Here is a 17,319-nt window from a genome sequence, read left to right as displayed (position 1 = left end):
TGGTATAAACTGATGAAAACAAACAAGGGGGTTCAGTAGGTTCCTCACTTGTTTACCCACATAAAGGCTACATAATTCACATGCTGACAGATATTTCTGACATGCAGTACTGATAGCTCTCATGAAGATGAGATGTAAATGTTCTTTTTCAAGTATATCACCTGCTTCAGTTCACTGAGTGCCTTGAGAGTATTCAGTGAATGTACCCTGGAAAGAAACTTGTAGAAAACACCCACTTCTCCCTTCAAAGCCAAGGTAAATGGATATAATTCCACTGGAAACCAGAATACATTGGAATCCATCATAATTAGATTTTATATTCATCAATGAAACATGTATTTTATGGGGCAACTGTGCCAGTGTCAACTCTGTTATTGTGGAAAAAGATAATCATGGATAGAGAGGAAAGAGAGTGACTGGTGTGTCTTGACACGGGAAAGATAGAATGGATGTATTTTCACACTGCTTATTTATTTCCTTTGTTCATGGGTAAAAAAATGTAAAGTTAGCTTTTAAAAATTGTGATCACACAACTGGACATATTCGTTTGACCAAGTTTACACTGGTATGCCTTCTCTCATTCCACTTCCTCATGAATGTGTTTCCACAAAGGGATAGGAAACATCCACATTCTGCAGATTTATGTAGGAAACATCCACATTCTGCAGATTTATGATAATCCACAAGGGCCTGTAGGTAATAGTCAAAACATTTTCTATCTATAATCTTCTTGGATTATTTTCTTGTAATCATCTTCCTCTTTCAAAACCAAATATGAAGAAATAACCCCACTGACTCAAAAATATACAGAGTCTTCATTTGACCATTGTGGTTGCTTTTTACACATTACTAAATCTAATAGGATGTGCTTCCTATCTCATAGATGTGCAGAAACTTGATGAAATTCTATGCCTCAGTTTTGTATTTGGTTATCCATCAATAATAAGTAAACATCTACACACCCATGGGAATTAAGATTTTGTGTGCTTGCTCCAGGATGACAATGACAAAAGGTATCTATCTAAGAAGTTATTAGTTTCTTTCTTACAATGAAGATGCATGAGTCTTTGACACTCCTACCAGACAATGCTGTTCCTAAATTAAGAATAAACAGAAATTGGGGCATACAGTCATAAGAATAATTAATTTGGGTACATATGATTTACTTATAACTAAATGAATATTACAGCTGTGCACTAAGTTGATGAAAATTATGAAAGCCAACAAATTAAGAAAAAAAGGGTTTATGGAAAAATATTGTTTTAAAAATGTAGTTAGTTTCTATTGAGAAATATAATCACCCTAACCATTAATACAAACCTCCTCCTCCTGCTGCAGCAGCATGCCATTAAGGAAGTTCTGCTTCAGCTTGGTTGGTATCTGTGTCCATTGTCTTCAGAGAGCACTTCACAAACACTTTGCAGGTACAGCAAGAGGAGGCAAGGCCTTTCACATGCTGGTCGAGAACATCCCAAGAATGTTCAGTATGATTAAGGTACAGGATCTGTTGATCTCCCCATTACTGGGTACTGTGCACCTCCTAGCACTGACTATTAGAGGTGCTCAGTGTAAATAGGAATTTTCCTCATGAAGACTGGTCCTCATTAGTTTGCAAATTGTCTGATGTGATGATCTAAGATCCCTCCTAAAAATTGTGGTGTCACACTCACGGAGCTGTATGTTTCTTTCATTGGCATCTTTGTAGCAAGTAAGAATACTCACATGACAGGACTGAAGTGGGTAAGGCATTTCTGATAGGGTGTAACTTATTACTGGTTCTCTCCAGATCAGTGAGGATCAAGTTTGGCTTCTGAAAGAAAACTAAGGTTCTCTGTGAAGATGAGCAATTCCCACTGCCATACAGTTGAGCCATTTATAATATTTATAGTCACTCATTACTGGGATGCAGCTGGTCAACTTTGCTTTATCTCCATGAGGTATATTACATTCGCTAAGTTTCTTCCAGTGTGTACAGATTGTCAGAGGATAAACATTAAAACATTTTTCAATTTAAAGTTTTTTGCTCCTCTTCTTTTACAGAACTTCATATTTATACTGTTTTGACTCAGTATAATGTTCTGGCTCATATAAGCCCTCTAACACAAATGTGCAGAAACGTATATGAGCATCTGCAAATCTGTATGCCTTATCATAGGCCAGGGGCATCACAGATAAAATTACCATCAAAGCTCATGTATTCACATTTTGGGATCAACATTAATTTACTTTTTTTCTAAATCTTTTTGGTTTTGCAATTGTTTTATTTTTTCCTAACTTTATGCTGCACAGTGTGTTTCTGGTGATGTCGTGGACTTGCTATTCTTCCCAGGAGAAATATCAATGCCATTTGATTCTGTAAATTTTTGGCAGGTGAAACAGTTAAATCTAATGAATACACTAATAAACTTTCTTACCTGTATTTAACTGTCACTTTCACACTGTTGATTGCTTGTTTAAATGCCTATCCTCATGCCAATATTTGCATTATCAGAGTTGAAAGTTAGTGTGTTTCATCTGACTGAATTCTTCCTGATATCCATTTTTATCTTAATGATCATCCCTTGTATTTATTCTTTTTATTTGGTTTTTAACTCATTTGCAACACAAAGGAAACAGTAGCTTCCTGGCGGTGGCAGTGTTTCTGTTTCAGAGCTCTTTACATGCTAATTATATCATTACTTCTGAAGTGACTCAGTGTTTGTCTAAAGTGATTATTTATTAATTACTAGCATCAGTGGCAGACTACCTTTCCTGTTCTTAGTATTCTGTTTGATCATTTAATGTACAGTAGTTGTGTGTTACTGCTGATCCAACAATAAAACACCAAGTAACTATATCACTTAAAAATTACAAACATTATGAAAAATGTGTCATACAGTCACAGCAGATACAGAAAATACTGTCATATTAGCAGAAACTCTGCCTGCTTTGTGCAGGTTATGGTGACATATGAAATCAATACATGATATATTCATAAAATACACTGCAATAGGACAGTCTAAAAATATTAAGCAAAAATAATAGTGAAATGACAAGAAAGATGGGATTTCCTGATTTTAAACTGAAGGCCTACTTGAAAAACATTTGTAATCCTCTTTGTTGTTATTCATGAGTCAGCAGAAGAATTTCAGAGCTTTTTTCTGGATTAGTCAAAAGCAGACCAGAGATGGAAACCACATTTATTTATATTGACATATTGCAGAGTTTTTATATGATGATCACAACACACTCAACTTCTTGTACACTAACAAAAATTCTGTTGATCAATTTTTCTTAACTGCAGCTCACTGATCACTTATTATTTTTATACATACACATTGTGACTTTCACCTGTTTTCATTATCTTCCTGAGGTGAATGACTGTCTTCATCTTTCAGTTAGAATATTTTTTCAGCTTCTGCAGTTGTCATTGATTATGGAATACTTTCCCACATTTTATCGCACTTGTTCCAGGTGCTTGAATACAAATATAGCTAGTCAGATTTATACAGTCCTCTATGTGTAGGTGCTCTGAAACATCCTTATTCTTTTATTATGTCATTTGTCCTATGTCATTAAATACAGGTTTAGAATAATAGAAATTTCATAAATTCACATTGAGATTTTTCCAGATTTCCTTTCTCAATCTGTACTCACCCTTCTATTCTTTTCCTCCCTCCATCTTGACTCATTTATTTAGTATCACACATTTCAAACCATATCCAAAAATAACTGCTGATTATTTCATTTCATCATCTTCTTCATCCTTATTTCTCTTCTAATAACATATAGTTTTTAAATAATGGCTCATCTAACCCCATCTTGTTCATATACACCTTAAAATGTGTTGATTTCCATTAACATCTAATTGTAGTTTGCTATGAGCAGTCATTCATTTCAAACTCAGTTATAACAGCTGAATAACAGTCAACACTTAAGAATGTTGAAATACTGACTGAAAATGCTTTTAAATGTTGTTGCAATATTGCTAGAAAACACTTTTAAACATTTGCAAAGTACATCATTTTCTGTAGCAGGATATTTGGCACGTATATTTAAAACAGCAGATACTACTGACTGACATTTTCCTTAATTACCAAATATCCACCAATGACTTAAAAGATTATTTTTTAATTGTATTTTCACATTTTGCTGTTAATAATTATTCTTGAGGTGTGCAAGAGTGGTTACTTCAATGTTAAAATCACAGGCTTGCTCATTACTTCCATGATCAAATGGTGTTCTAATCTAACATTTTGTTTCACAGCACAAATAACACTTTAAGATATTAGTTACTCAATATATCTTTTTTTCCTGTAAGGATAGGTTTCTATTTCAGTGACATCACTACATCGTTTTACAGCTGAATTTTTTTATGTACCCTTTGCTCAAACATCAGTAACTATCTTGATCTTGTTGTGCATTGTTTTCCAGTCAGCTACTGGACAAGGCTGAATAAGCCAGCAGAATTCCAAGTGTGTTCTGGTAAGAGGATAGAGAACAGAAGTATTTCATTTCACCTATTTCACCATATTTACTTAACTGCCCTAAAAGTGCTTCTCGGTTTGCAAGGAAAACGCAGACAGTTGGACACATAGTTACGCACAAGTTATTTGCCTTCATTATTGATTCATATAGTTCTGTTTACTTGATGCAAAGTTGCTTCAGAATGGCCACACATGACAGGTCCCACATTTATGTCATCTTCTAGCACTAAAAGCAGACAAATTGTGTCACTGTAACATCACCGCAGCATACTGCTCCGAATATAAACTTAAAGCACTTAATCACCTTGAGCACAGACAAATTTTTTAACTTCATCTACATCTATACTTCACAAACTAACTTCTGGCATGTGGCAAAAGGAGAAGCATGTCATTTTTGCTAAATTATATCATATCTCATCAAACATTGTTCTTTATAAACAGTGCACTATCAATTTATAATTTCCATTCAGTATACATTCCTCCTGATCCTATTCATTCATACTTTTTAAGTCTTGAGAATTACCCTCTTCCCTAGAAATGTAGTACATCGTCATTATTCAGCCACCTTGCACCATTCATCTCTAATGAGTTCATTATCGATGGGATGTCAAACCTTATTCTTCCTTTCCTTTTTGCTGTCTCAGTGTTTTGTGAAGTTTTCTCTGTTTGATCAACACTGAGTTACCATAACAACAGATTGAAGTTCATCATATCTACCACGTCCTACAGCTTTATTACACTGGTACCAATGAAATTCCATATGCTAAGTAGATGTCTTCTGTTTCTCTCTGTTCACCTCAGCATACTGTGATCTGTAACAACCTTCTTTTTTCATCATTTGAGTGTATTTGCTGTGAATTAGGCCTCAGTAAATCTTTATACCTTATTTGTGTTCATAAAGTACACTTTCCCATCAAAATTATACTTAAAGTGCATGTTTTTATTTATTTAAAAACAATGTTGTAAAGTACACAAATTTCACTTACAATACATTGTCTTAATCTCACTTCATGTTTGTTCTTACAGTCACTGGGAAATGTAGTTCTCGATGTTTTGCATGTGGCATATGTTGTCTGATTTTCATTGAAAGCAAACATTGTTGTCTTTTATGCTGATGTATTGAGATTACTACTACAAATTTCATCATTCTGTTGCTCTGAAGCATTTTATTTGTATCACATTTGATACTACTCAATAAAGATGATTATGTTATTATGTGCATGGATTTAAACAACTTGAAAACTGAATGTAGTTATTTAGTAAGACACATAAGGTACATACAATGAAATGAATCAATCAACTCTGTGCCAACTTTCACTTTTGATTCTCTGATTATAACTCATTCATTGCATTTGCTGTAGAAGTTTTGTTTGATGGCAGGAAGGTCATGTAGCCATTGAGTTAAAATTAAAAAAAAAATACTAAATCAAGGAAATAAATAAAGGAAAGCCTTTGTTGGTATCTGCTAATTTTTTGGCTCAATATACAACTCCGTATCAGCTGACAAATACGAATTATGATCATACCTTTCTATCAGCTGTATTTATATATTTAACAAAAATTTGCAACTAAAATTTCATAAAGGTGTAACACATTTATGAAGTGGAAACATGAGCACAGAAACATTTGTACTGAGTCTCATACTATACTGTCTGCATCCAAAGACAATGGTAGTGGCTCATGTAATCTTCAACTTAACTCATCTTCCACTGATATATAAGAATGGTAGTGTTTTTAGCAAAGAATATTTCCTTTGCCTGTGGCCATACTGACTTGGCTATTTTGTCTTGATATGATAGAAAAAGTGTTAGAGATATAACAAGAGGAAAAAGAGACAGGGAGGGAGGGACGGGGAGAGAGAGGGAGAGAGAGAGAGAGAGAGAGAGAGAGAGAGAGAGAGAGAGAGAGAATGTTTCTGTTATTAAAGTTAACACTGAAAATAAATACTGCACCTTCATAACATATTTGCCAATAAAATTACTTGCGCTGACATATTTTGCAAAGCATACTGTTCTTGCAACTTTAACTTAACAGAATGGTGACAACAGTATTTCTCAGTAATTCTATTCACCATTTGTCACAGTGCCAAAGTACATGTATACAAAGAGATTGGCATAGATATGAAAGAAACTGGCTATGCACAGATAAAAGACTTTTCTTCTGTGTGTCACATGTTCACTTATAATGTTAGCTATAATATAAGTACTTTTCACTGAATTTTCAGGTAACATTTCTCTTCACAGTGTGTTTGGTTCAGATAGTTACAAAATTAGTCATTACATGTGATCCGATAAACTAACTGTAGAGCAGCAAAATTACATTTTCAGTTTTCATGGCTGTTCAAATATCAGTCATAAATATTAATAATAACTGATACTTGCATCTCATCCTTTCAGATATTTGAAGTGGAATCAGTATGTTGCCTTTCCTTTTAATTGTGTCATATCACAAACTCTCTTGTTAAGAGGTAATGAAATAGACCTTTCATGATCCCTAAATTAGATTAACAATTAGTCTCACTTCACCCAGAATCAGTGAGAGCAGAGTGTTTAAGGCCCTACAGCCTGAAAATTGCACTGACCTTCTCAGGAGTTGGCCATTTAGATTCCAGTTCATCCTTGTAAAGAGATCGTTTTAGTATCCAGCCAAGACCAGGCATTGTTTCTACTCTATATAGTAAGCTTGGATCACTACTTGTATGTTCATATCCTTGATCATTCCAGGCAGAGATGCAGTAGATTGAATCATCTTCCTCAAGCAATCTCAGAGTTTGGCTAAAATAACTGAAAAACAATAAGTTTGAGTTTTAAACACAGTTTCTCAATAAGAGTGGTATTAGATAATTATCTGTTATGTTCTTATTGTGACACACATATGTTAATTTTATAATTAATGGTGTCCAGATGTCTGGAGCACACAATAAACACACAGAATAGCAACAGAGTGAGTTTTCTCAAAAGATGCACATCAAAGTGGCAGTAGTTACTCAGGCTCATTTTTCTTATAATTATTGGTCTAGGCTTGTGGATAACAAACAAACAATTGGAGGAAAGCAGAGACATTGTATAAAGATCAGTTGACTGCCAGACAACATGCCCCAAGCAGGTCAGGCTACATGTCATTAATTCATTATTCACGATCTATGAAATGTTTGGAATAAGTGATATCCATATGAAAGTGGCACACACTGTTTCTGTTTGTTAGCATTTCTCTTATGAATGTGCTGGATACAAGTCTTTACCTTCTAAATTTTCAAGTTTGTAAACTTTTCTGTTAAGTACAAGGGGCATTACAAAACTCAAGTTTCATAGTTGTTTTTGAAAGAGAGGATGGTTCATGAGATGATGCAAACAAATGCCACATGAATCCACACTCATTGCTGGTTCAATCATGGAAGGGGCATCAGTGGATGAGAAATGATATAGATGCAGACCAGCATGTCCAGGGAAATGCAAGATGGGTTATGGGAAACCTGACCCTGAATCACAAGAGTAGAAGAATGGGAATCAGCCTCAATCACTTGATGTGGTACATGTGAGAGGGAAATGTGTTCCTGTTCTGAATCATCATAAGTGATGAGAGATGGGTGCGGCACTTTACCCCAGGATCTAAGGCTGCCTGAATGATGTGGAAGTATCCCAGTTCGTCAACGAGGAAAAAAATTCTGAGTGTCACACACATCAACAAAGGTTATGGCCACAATATTCTGGGATGTGAAAGGTGTGATTCTCCTGGATTTCCTCCAGAAAGGACCATCAATGCGGCATGCTACTTGATATCCTCATGAATCTCAGGTCTGCCATTTGATGGAGAGACCAAGGCTCCTGAGTGAAGGTGTTGTGCTCTGGGACAACAACACAAAAACGAACACAGCATGTCTCACACAGGACCAGATTTGTCACATCAGATGGGAGAAGTTGGGTCACCTGGTCTACAGCCCCTATTTTTCCCCATTGGACTTTCACCTGTTTTGGAAGCTGCTCTCAAGATGTCACTTCCAAACCAATTCTGAGGTGAAGCAGGCTGTGTGACAGTTCTTTGAATCACAGGGCACCGAGTTTTACCAGAGTGATTTCTCCAAACTGATCGCATGCTCTGACAGACGTCTCAGTGTTGGTGGTGACTACTTTGAAAAGTAATACGAGGTGTATATTTCATGATGCCATAGTGCATTTCTTTTTGGCAATAAATTTTCTGGGTAAAAAACAATGACAAAACTTACTTTCAGAATGTGTCTTGTATTACAATATTTACTATAGTACAGCAAGAAAATATTTAACAAAGTGCTACAGGAAAAATAAAAAATCTCCATAAATATACACTGTTAATAAGAATCAAGGAGAAAGTTATGTTATAATGGAGAAGAAATACTGCAACAAAGAAAGTAAATTTTAAGGTAATAGCTGACAGTGGTGATGTAAGATATGGAATTGAAAATATAACAATAATATTAAAAAATAAAGATGTCAAATAGAAATAGGACTGTGGTTAAAAGAAAGGAAGGAAGGATGATTAGAATTCAACTTCACATTGACATTGTGATTATTATGTACAGAAAAAGGAAGGAAAGAAGACTATAGTTGAGCTGCTGAAAGTATGTCTGTGACAGCCCATGGCTATGTTGCTAATGTTACTATGTGGAAGTTTCTTGTTAAGTTATCTTGGTCGCTACTTGCTTGACTATGTGTGACCTTGAGTTATAGGGGTGGAGACCTAGGATCATCACCATTACAATGTTTCTGAATTCCAGAACTCTGATTGGTGCTAGAGTATCCACTCCACACAATGTGCCCCATATGTGTGAGGTGACAGGGACATTCTTTCAGCTGCCTGACTACAGTGTTTTAATGTCCCCATTAGAGATGAAGCACAAGCTCAGATTGGGGAAGGATGGGAAAGGAAATTGGTAGTGCTCTTTCAAAGGAATCATCCCTGGTTAAATGGAGATGAGAAAAACAGATTTTGAGCATAATGAGGAAAAAAGCAAAAGAGGACAGCATAATAAAAGGAGACAGAACCAATATCTAAATGATAATGCATTTGTACTGTGAAAGTTTTAGAACTTTTGCATACCTGAGAGTAAGTGAGACTTGGATCAGGAAGAAAAATTATGTTTAATAGGAAGTCATGGCAAAATCAGAGAATTGTATTGTCAGTGAACAAGAAAATGGGTCTGCAAAGCATGCTAATTACGGAATTTAAGTTTCAGTTGTAATTTCTGTGCTTATAGTTCTATGAAATAACTTTGTGAATAACATCAGAATTTTTCTTCAAATTTTTTCAAGTACAGTAATGTGATGGGAGATCAACAGAACAGACTGTGTAAGCAAATGAGAACAGATGTAATCATAGAGGTGATGAATCATGAGAAAAATATTGATATATTTCTTTGATATCAGAGTCAAAGAACAACCAAAACACACAGCTGTTTTGTGAGTTAGTGAACAAAAGATTAATTCAGACGTACAAAAGAAGACAATGAGAAAGCACACATACTACTTTTCAACACTAAGGAAATGAGAAAAAGAGTGGAGAATGAGTGCAAATAAAGAAAAAATGTAAAGGGTGTAAATGTTGGATACTATGAGAAAAATGAGGAATAAAGAAGGCAACAGATGTGAAACAAAAGTGAAGAAATGATTAGCTAGAATTACAAGGAAACAAAATGAAGACAAATAAAAAAGAAAAGACCATGTCTGATGTAACCTGCTATGCTTCAGTAGATGCAGTGATAGATTTTAACTGATATGTGTTACAAGCTCAAAGCACATTTATTCACTTACAACACCTTAATCATCTTTTGTACCATGGAAAATATGACTTAATAACTAAAGTAATTTTTACCTGAAGAAATCTGGAGACACATCTAAGTCTTCTTCTACAATAATTGCATATCTGGCCTGTGGGAAAATATTAAAGGTAGCTGTTAAAGAGGCCTTGTAATGTTGGGATATCCGTGCATTTTTAACTCCAATTGGTGTGTGCTGAATGCCTCGTAAACCAAACAGTTTAGTGACTTCCAGTGGTTCTTCAAAGTATCCGTCAATGAAAACAGTAATCATTTCTGGGTTTGCACCACTGGCTGACAGAAGGGACCGCAACATTCTAAACATTAAAAATAAAAACACTATATTACAAAGATGTGAGATTTTCTGAGATTTGAGATTTATTGTATTCCAAAACTACTTGATAACTTTTAATTAGAATAAAATAAATATATATGAGGGAAAAGTGTACACCCAAAAAAAAAAAAAAAAAAAAAAAAAAAACTGTAAACCATGTTCCCTTTGGGGTTGCGTGTGAAGTGGTTAAATATTATATGCAAATACCTGTATAAGTAATGTGGCCTGTTGCTGGCAATGATTGCAACTGGTACATCATGGACCTTGTTGTTTATTACCTACAAAATATTTTAAAATATGTGAGTTTGTGATGAATTATCCAGACTCTGGATTCAAGACAAATACATTACCTAAAACAGAATACATTCATTTAAAACAAACCTTAAACTTAAGATTTATACTGCTATTGTCATGGACAAGAGTGCTATCAATATTTAATGCTGTGAAGATATTGATATGAATATGATGTGAAATTTAAATCAGTGTCATCAACTAAAAGTTGGAGTTAAAAAATGGAATTTTCGCAGAAGTATTACTAATTTTTGTATACATATGTAAATATGATCATTATGAATACTATGCACTGGACTTGTATTACAAATACAAATTGTGTCTACAACATCAGACATAGTAAAATTATATTTTTATGACAAAATAATCCAAAAATGTACTGCCAGCTGTTTAACTGACTATCAGTTCATCAGCATACATGATGATGCTGACAGCATCAATCAACAAAATGTTGTGTCCTTTGGATGCCAACAGCGAACAGTACAGAAATTGGTTATATTGTTGTCAAATATGTTGGGAGGAATGAAGGAGCCACATCTTGTATATTTATACCGGTGGGCAGACCTTAAACACTGCACGCTATTTTAAAAAGTTGATGAATATGGAACAAATTTAGCAATACTAAAACAAACACTAACCAACTTTTTGCAATAGTTAAGAGTGTTGTTGTGGTCTTCAGTCCTAAGACTGATTTGATGCAGCTCTCCACACTACCCTATTCTGTGCAAGTCCCTTCATGTCCAAATAACTATTGCAAACTACATCGTTTTGCACCTTCTTACTGTGTTCACTTCTCGGTCTCCCTCTACAATTTGTAGCATCAACACTTCTCTACAATACTGAATTGGTGATCCCTTGATGTCTCAGGATGTGTCCTATCAACTGATCCTTTCTTTTAGTCAAGTTATGCCTCTCACTTCTTTTCTTCCAAATTCTGTTCATTACCTTATATTGGTTACATGATCTACCCATCTAGTCTTCAGTATTCTTCTGTAGCACCAAATTTCAATAACTTCGATTCTCTTCTTATCTGTCTCATTTCCATATAAGACTACACTCCAGAAAAATATCTTCAGAAGAGGTTTCCTAACACTTAAATCTATATTCATTGTTAACAAATTTCTCTTCTTGAGAAATACTTTTCTTGCCATTGCCAGTCTACATTTTATCTCCTCTCTGCTTCAGCCATCATCACTAGATGCTGAAATAGCAAAACTCCACTACTACTTTTAGTGTCTCATTTCCTAATCTAGTTTGCTCAGCATCACATGATTTAATTTGACTACATTCCATTACGGATGTTTTACTTTCCCTGATGTTCATCTGGTATCCTCCTTTCAAGAAACTGTCCATTCCATTCAACTGCTCTTCCAAGTCCTTCGTTGTCTCTGACAAAATTATAATCGCTTTGGCAAAACTCAAAATTTTTATTTCTCCTCCCTTAACTTTAACTCCTTCTCCAAATTTTTCTTTGCTTTCCTTTACTGCTTGCTCAGTGTACAAATTGCATAACAGCAGGGTAGGTTACAAACCTGCCTCACTCACTTCTCAACCATTGCTTCCCTTTCATGCCCCTCAACTCTTACAACTGCTGTCTGGTTTCTGTACAAGTTGTGTATAACCCTTCACTGCCTACCTTTGCTACCTGCAGAATTTCAAAGAGTGTATTCCAGTTGACACTGTCAAAAGCATTTTCCAAATCTGCAAAAGCTATAAACATAGGTCTATCTTTCATTAACCTATCTTCTAAAATAAGTTGTGGAGTCAATATTGCTTCAAATGTTCCTACATTTCTCCAGAATCCAAAGTGATCTTCCCTGAGGTGGACACCTACCAGTTTTTCCATTCTTCTGTAAATAATTCATGCTAGTATTTTGCAACTGTGACTTATTAAACTGATAGTTCAGTAATATCCACACCTGTAAGCATCTGCTTTCTTCTTGAAGTCTTATGATATTTCATCTATCTCATACACCTTGCATACCAAATGGGATAGTTTGACATGGTTAGCTCTCCCAAGGATATCCCTAGTTTTGATGGAATATCATCAATTCCAGTGGCCTTGTTGTGACTTAGGTCTTTCGGTGCTCTGTCAAATACTTCTCACAGTATCATATCTCCTATCTCATCTTCATCTACATCTTCTTCTCTCTCTATAATATTGCCCTCAAGTACATTTCCTTTGTATTGCCCTTCTATATACTCCTTTGGCCTTTCAGCTTACCCTTCTTTGTTTTATACTGGTTTTCCACCTGAGTTTCTGATATTCCTACAGCTGTTTTTCTTTTCTCCAAATGTCTCTCTTTAATTTTCCTATTGGCATCATCTATCTTTTCCACTGTTATATATGCTTCTATGTCCTTACACTTGTCCTCTAGCTATTTTACATTTCCTGTCACTCTCATTTTTTAAATGTTTGTATTCCATTTTGTGTGCTTCATTTGCTACATTTTTACATTTTCTCCTTTCATGAATTAAATTCAATATCTTCTGTGATATCCAAGGATATCTATTAGGCATTGTCTTTCTATCTATTTGATCATCTGCTGCCTTCACAATTTCATGTTTCAAAGCTATTCATTTGTCTTCTGCTGGATTCCTTTCCCCTGTTTCAGTCATTCATTGTCAAATGCTCCCTCTAAAATCTCTGAACAACCTCTAGTTCTATCAACTTAACCTGGTGCCATCTCTTTAACTTTGTACCATTTCTTCAGTTTTAATCTACAGTTCATAACCAATAAATTGTGGTCAGAGTCCACATCTGCCGCTGGAAATGTCTTACAGTTTAAAATCTGGTTCCAAAATGTCTGTCTTATCATTATATAATCAATATACAAAGGAATTACAGACACTGAATGCAAGCGGGTATTGATTAAAATCAAATGGAGAAGTTGAAAATTTGTGCTGGACCAGGATTCCAACCTGGGTCTCCTGTTTACCAGGGAGATACTCTCACCACAGAGTCATCCGAACATAGTGGTCATTGTAACTGCACGGAGTACACTAATATGTACCCCGACAAATCCAAATTCTCATCTTATACACGCACTACACATGTAGTGCTCCTTGCCCATTATTCTCATTACTCACAGAATTTTGCTGATTCTCATAAAAGTTTGAGTCTTGTGTGCATCTGCACTGAAGAGATCATTGGGCATGTTGCCTTAATTTTTATGTATATAGTGTCTGTTTTTTTAGACATGTCTGTTCTTTCAGACATGTCTGAAACAACAGACACTATTGTGATCCAGCAATGCTGCCAAATCACCTTTATTTCCTGGAGGTAAATTTCTGAACTTGAGGTTGTGTGTGGTAATTCCTTGCATATATTCTGATTATTTTTGAGCAATTAACGCTGCAGAATATTTAAGTTATGCCACAAAAGAATAACCAATATACAGAATTTTCAAGATTTTAACAGATGAAAGGGTAGCGTGTCACAAAAAACTGATCCCAATAGTCCAAAATTGATTTCATTTTTGAATTTAGCACCTACAACTTATCAAAAATGTTGTTGGCTACTGAAATTGACAACAACTATGTAGACTGAAGACATCTGCAAAGTTTTAGATCACATATGGAGTTAAATGACCTGTACGTAGTGACTGCATTTTTTCTCCAATTTTAGCCATATTAAAGTGTACAAATCTGTATTATGTGCTGAAAATCAGCAGAGATTTATTAAAATAAAAGAAGACATTCTTAAATGTTGTTATTTCTTAACATGATTAACTATTGATCATTGTGACCAGAAAAAAGTTATTGTGGGTTTAATATATAATTAATAAAATCTCACTTAATTTAGATACCAGCTGTCAGAGGCAGTTGCACTATTGCTTTATGTACTTATTGGGAATGTATGTGTTGAGAATAAATCAAAACTAGATTCAAGAACTGGATTTTATAAAGATCAACATTTTTAATTCTTCTTCTATTTCTTGTGCCTTTGTTATTCATCAGTGCATGACTAGCATGGTTATTAACAGATTTGGGATGGTTAATACAAGGGGTGTCTGGATATCCTTCCTGTCACCACCCTGTTACACCCCAGGATGGAATGTGTGTACCCAAACTGTCTGTGTGTAGTGTTATTCATTTGAAAGAGAGCAAAAGTTTTCTAAATGTTTGTGAATCATGTAACTGAGGTGAAACTTGGGTACCAGACCAGTATTCACGTGCTGGTATGTGGGAAACTACCTAAAAACCACACCCAGGCTGGCCAGAACCCTGACCCATGTCATTAATCTGCCGGGCTGATTCGATCCAGGAAGTGGATCCTGGAAGTGGTGCTTCACATGCATGGCTATCTGGGTAGGTAAAGTTCAATATTTTTTATTATAAATGAATACACAAGTCCCCACTTGCAGCCAATTTATAGCGCTTAAAAAAGTATGGCAGAGCACTGAAAAGGTCATTTAATCATTAATATTTAAGATCAGATGTATCACTAATGTTTCACTTTCATGCACTGGTGATAAAGGGGAAGACATTGTATATATCCTTTAATAAATAAGGAATATTTACCGGTAACCTTGGTCTTGTCTATCCTGTGATTGGGATTGGACAGTCATCTGGTTAGAGTAATGTTAGTTAATTACTTATTTAGGTGCAAGTTTTATTTATCATATTAATGATGAATATTATTAAATTTAATGTTTTAGTGGAGAGACAGAAGAAAAAAGATACAAGGAAGTATAGAAACTGCTGAGAAACAAGCTAATGAGATTAGATTTTATATTAAAGATTGCAGAACTGAAGTTTTTAATCTGGAAGTAACATATGTATCAGATTTGTATACCACTGTCAGGTAACACCTAATAAATTTGAGCGTAAATAATATCCAACATTCATCTAAAGCTGGAGACATGGTTAAGTCCTTCATCAAGTTTACGAAAATGTTCAATTATTACACAGACCAAAAAACTGAAATTGATCACTTACAGTATAAAAATCTCTAGTGCTAAGAAAAGAGAGCAATATAAGGAACTAAGATACAATAAAAATACTGACCCTGTTGAATAAGACAAAACAAAATTATATTTAAGAAAGTTCTCAAGGCAGCAAAGCAGATAACAAATAATAAATTAATTATAAGACATGAGAATAAATCAAATGTAGTGTGGTTAGTTGTGAAATCTGAATTAGGTATTAAAGCCTCAAGTTGTGAAATTTGTAAAATCAAACTTGAAGATGCGATTATTGCAAACTGATATCACATTACAGAATGCTTCAATGAATTCTTCATTAATGTAGTGAAATCAGATGTCAATATTGCAGATTTTGATGACAAAGTATGTCCCTTCAGACCAGATCAAATATCTGATGCCTAACAAAGTACAAAACAGTGTCAGCAATAGAAGTAGAAAACATTATATTAACACTGAAAAATAAAAATTCTGCAGCTTGGGATGTTATACCCACAAAATTTCTTAAAAGTGTGCATAAAATAATAGGGCATCCACTATCTATAATAATAAACCAATATTTTGAACACTGATGTTTCCTGAAGGTGCTAAAGTATGCAGAAGTAAAACCACCATTCAAAAACGGATCAAGAGAGGATATGGGAAAATATCATCCCATCTCTTTCCTTTTCAGTCTTGGTAAAAGTATTTCAAAGTACTCCTGCCATCCAGATTAAAAATTTTATTGAAAAATATGAGATTATTTTGAAAAATCAATTTGGCTTCTTGCATGGAAATGCACAACAGATTCAATTAACGAGTCTCTTGACAAGATCAGCACATCATCAGATGATAAGAATAAAGTTGCAGGGATATTTTGTGACTTCACAAAACCCTTTGAGTCAGTAAATGATGCACTTATCCATAAACTTGACAGGTATGGAATTAGGGGGTGGTGTTCTACATTGGTTTACTTCTACCTGTGCAGTGGAAAACAAAGAGTTATTGTCTTTGCAAATGCAGCAAATTATTCTTCCAAATGAAAGCCTGTAACACGTGGTGCTCCTTAAGTTTATGTCCCAGGACCTATTTTGTTTCTATTCTACATTACTGATTTACCACTTAATATCAATGCATACAAGATCATTTATAAAGATGCTTTCAGCTCAGTGGATTAACCCTGAACATCACAAAAGCTCATACCATCCATTTTGGAACAAAACAGTCAACATCCCAGGAAATTAAAATAAACCTTAAGAATCAAAACCTAGAAGAAATAGATACTATGAAATTTTTAGGATTATACCTAAACAAGAATTTAAGTTGAATAAACATGTGGAATATCCAGTAAACAAATTTTGTAGCTTCACATTTAAAATGCAAATATTAGCTAATGACACTGACGTGGGCAAAAGGAAAATAACATACCATAGTTACTTATTCAACCACTTACAAGGTACAGGGGAAATTCAAACAACATTAAGCACATACTCAAATTACAGAAAAGAATCATTAGTAACACATGTACTGTGCATC

The 17,319-nt window shown here is 34.7% G+C and overlaps 1 protein-coding gene across 6 annotated transcripts in view; it reads right to left on the bottom strand.

Annotated features, from left to right (window-relative positions):
* LOC126248622 (protein O-linked-mannose beta-1,2-N-acetylglucosaminyltransferase 1-like) overlaps positions 1 to 17,319 on the bottom strand; it is a 2,277,756-nt gene that overhangs the window by 47,940 nt on the left and 2,212,497 nt on the right. For all 6 annotated transcript variants that reach the window (XM_049949790.1, XM_049949788.1, XM_049949787.1 and 3 more), the window contains 3 exons: positions 10,796 to 10,866; positions 10,311 to 10,571; positions 7,048 to 7,249 (listed from right to left, as the gene is read on the bottom strand). In XM_049949790.1, the coding sequence (XP_049805747.1) occupies positions 7,048 to 7,249; positions 10,311 to 10,571; positions 10,796 to 10,866 (534 nt within the window). The remainder of the gene's footprint in view (positions 1 to 7,047; positions 7,250 to 10,310; positions 10,572 to 10,795; positions 10,867 to 17,319) is intronic.

Source organism: Schistocerca nitens, chromosome 3, assembly GCF_023898315.1.
Source record: "Schistocerca nitens isolate TAMUIC-IGC-003100 chromosome 3, iqSchNite1.1, whole genome shotgun sequence".
Classification (NCBI taxonomy): domain Eukaryota; kingdom Metazoa; phylum Arthropoda; class Insecta; order Orthoptera; family Acrididae; genus Schistocerca; species Schistocerca nitens.
Note: the sequence above shows the minus strand (reverse complement) of the source record. Positions and strands in the feature narration are given on the sequence as shown.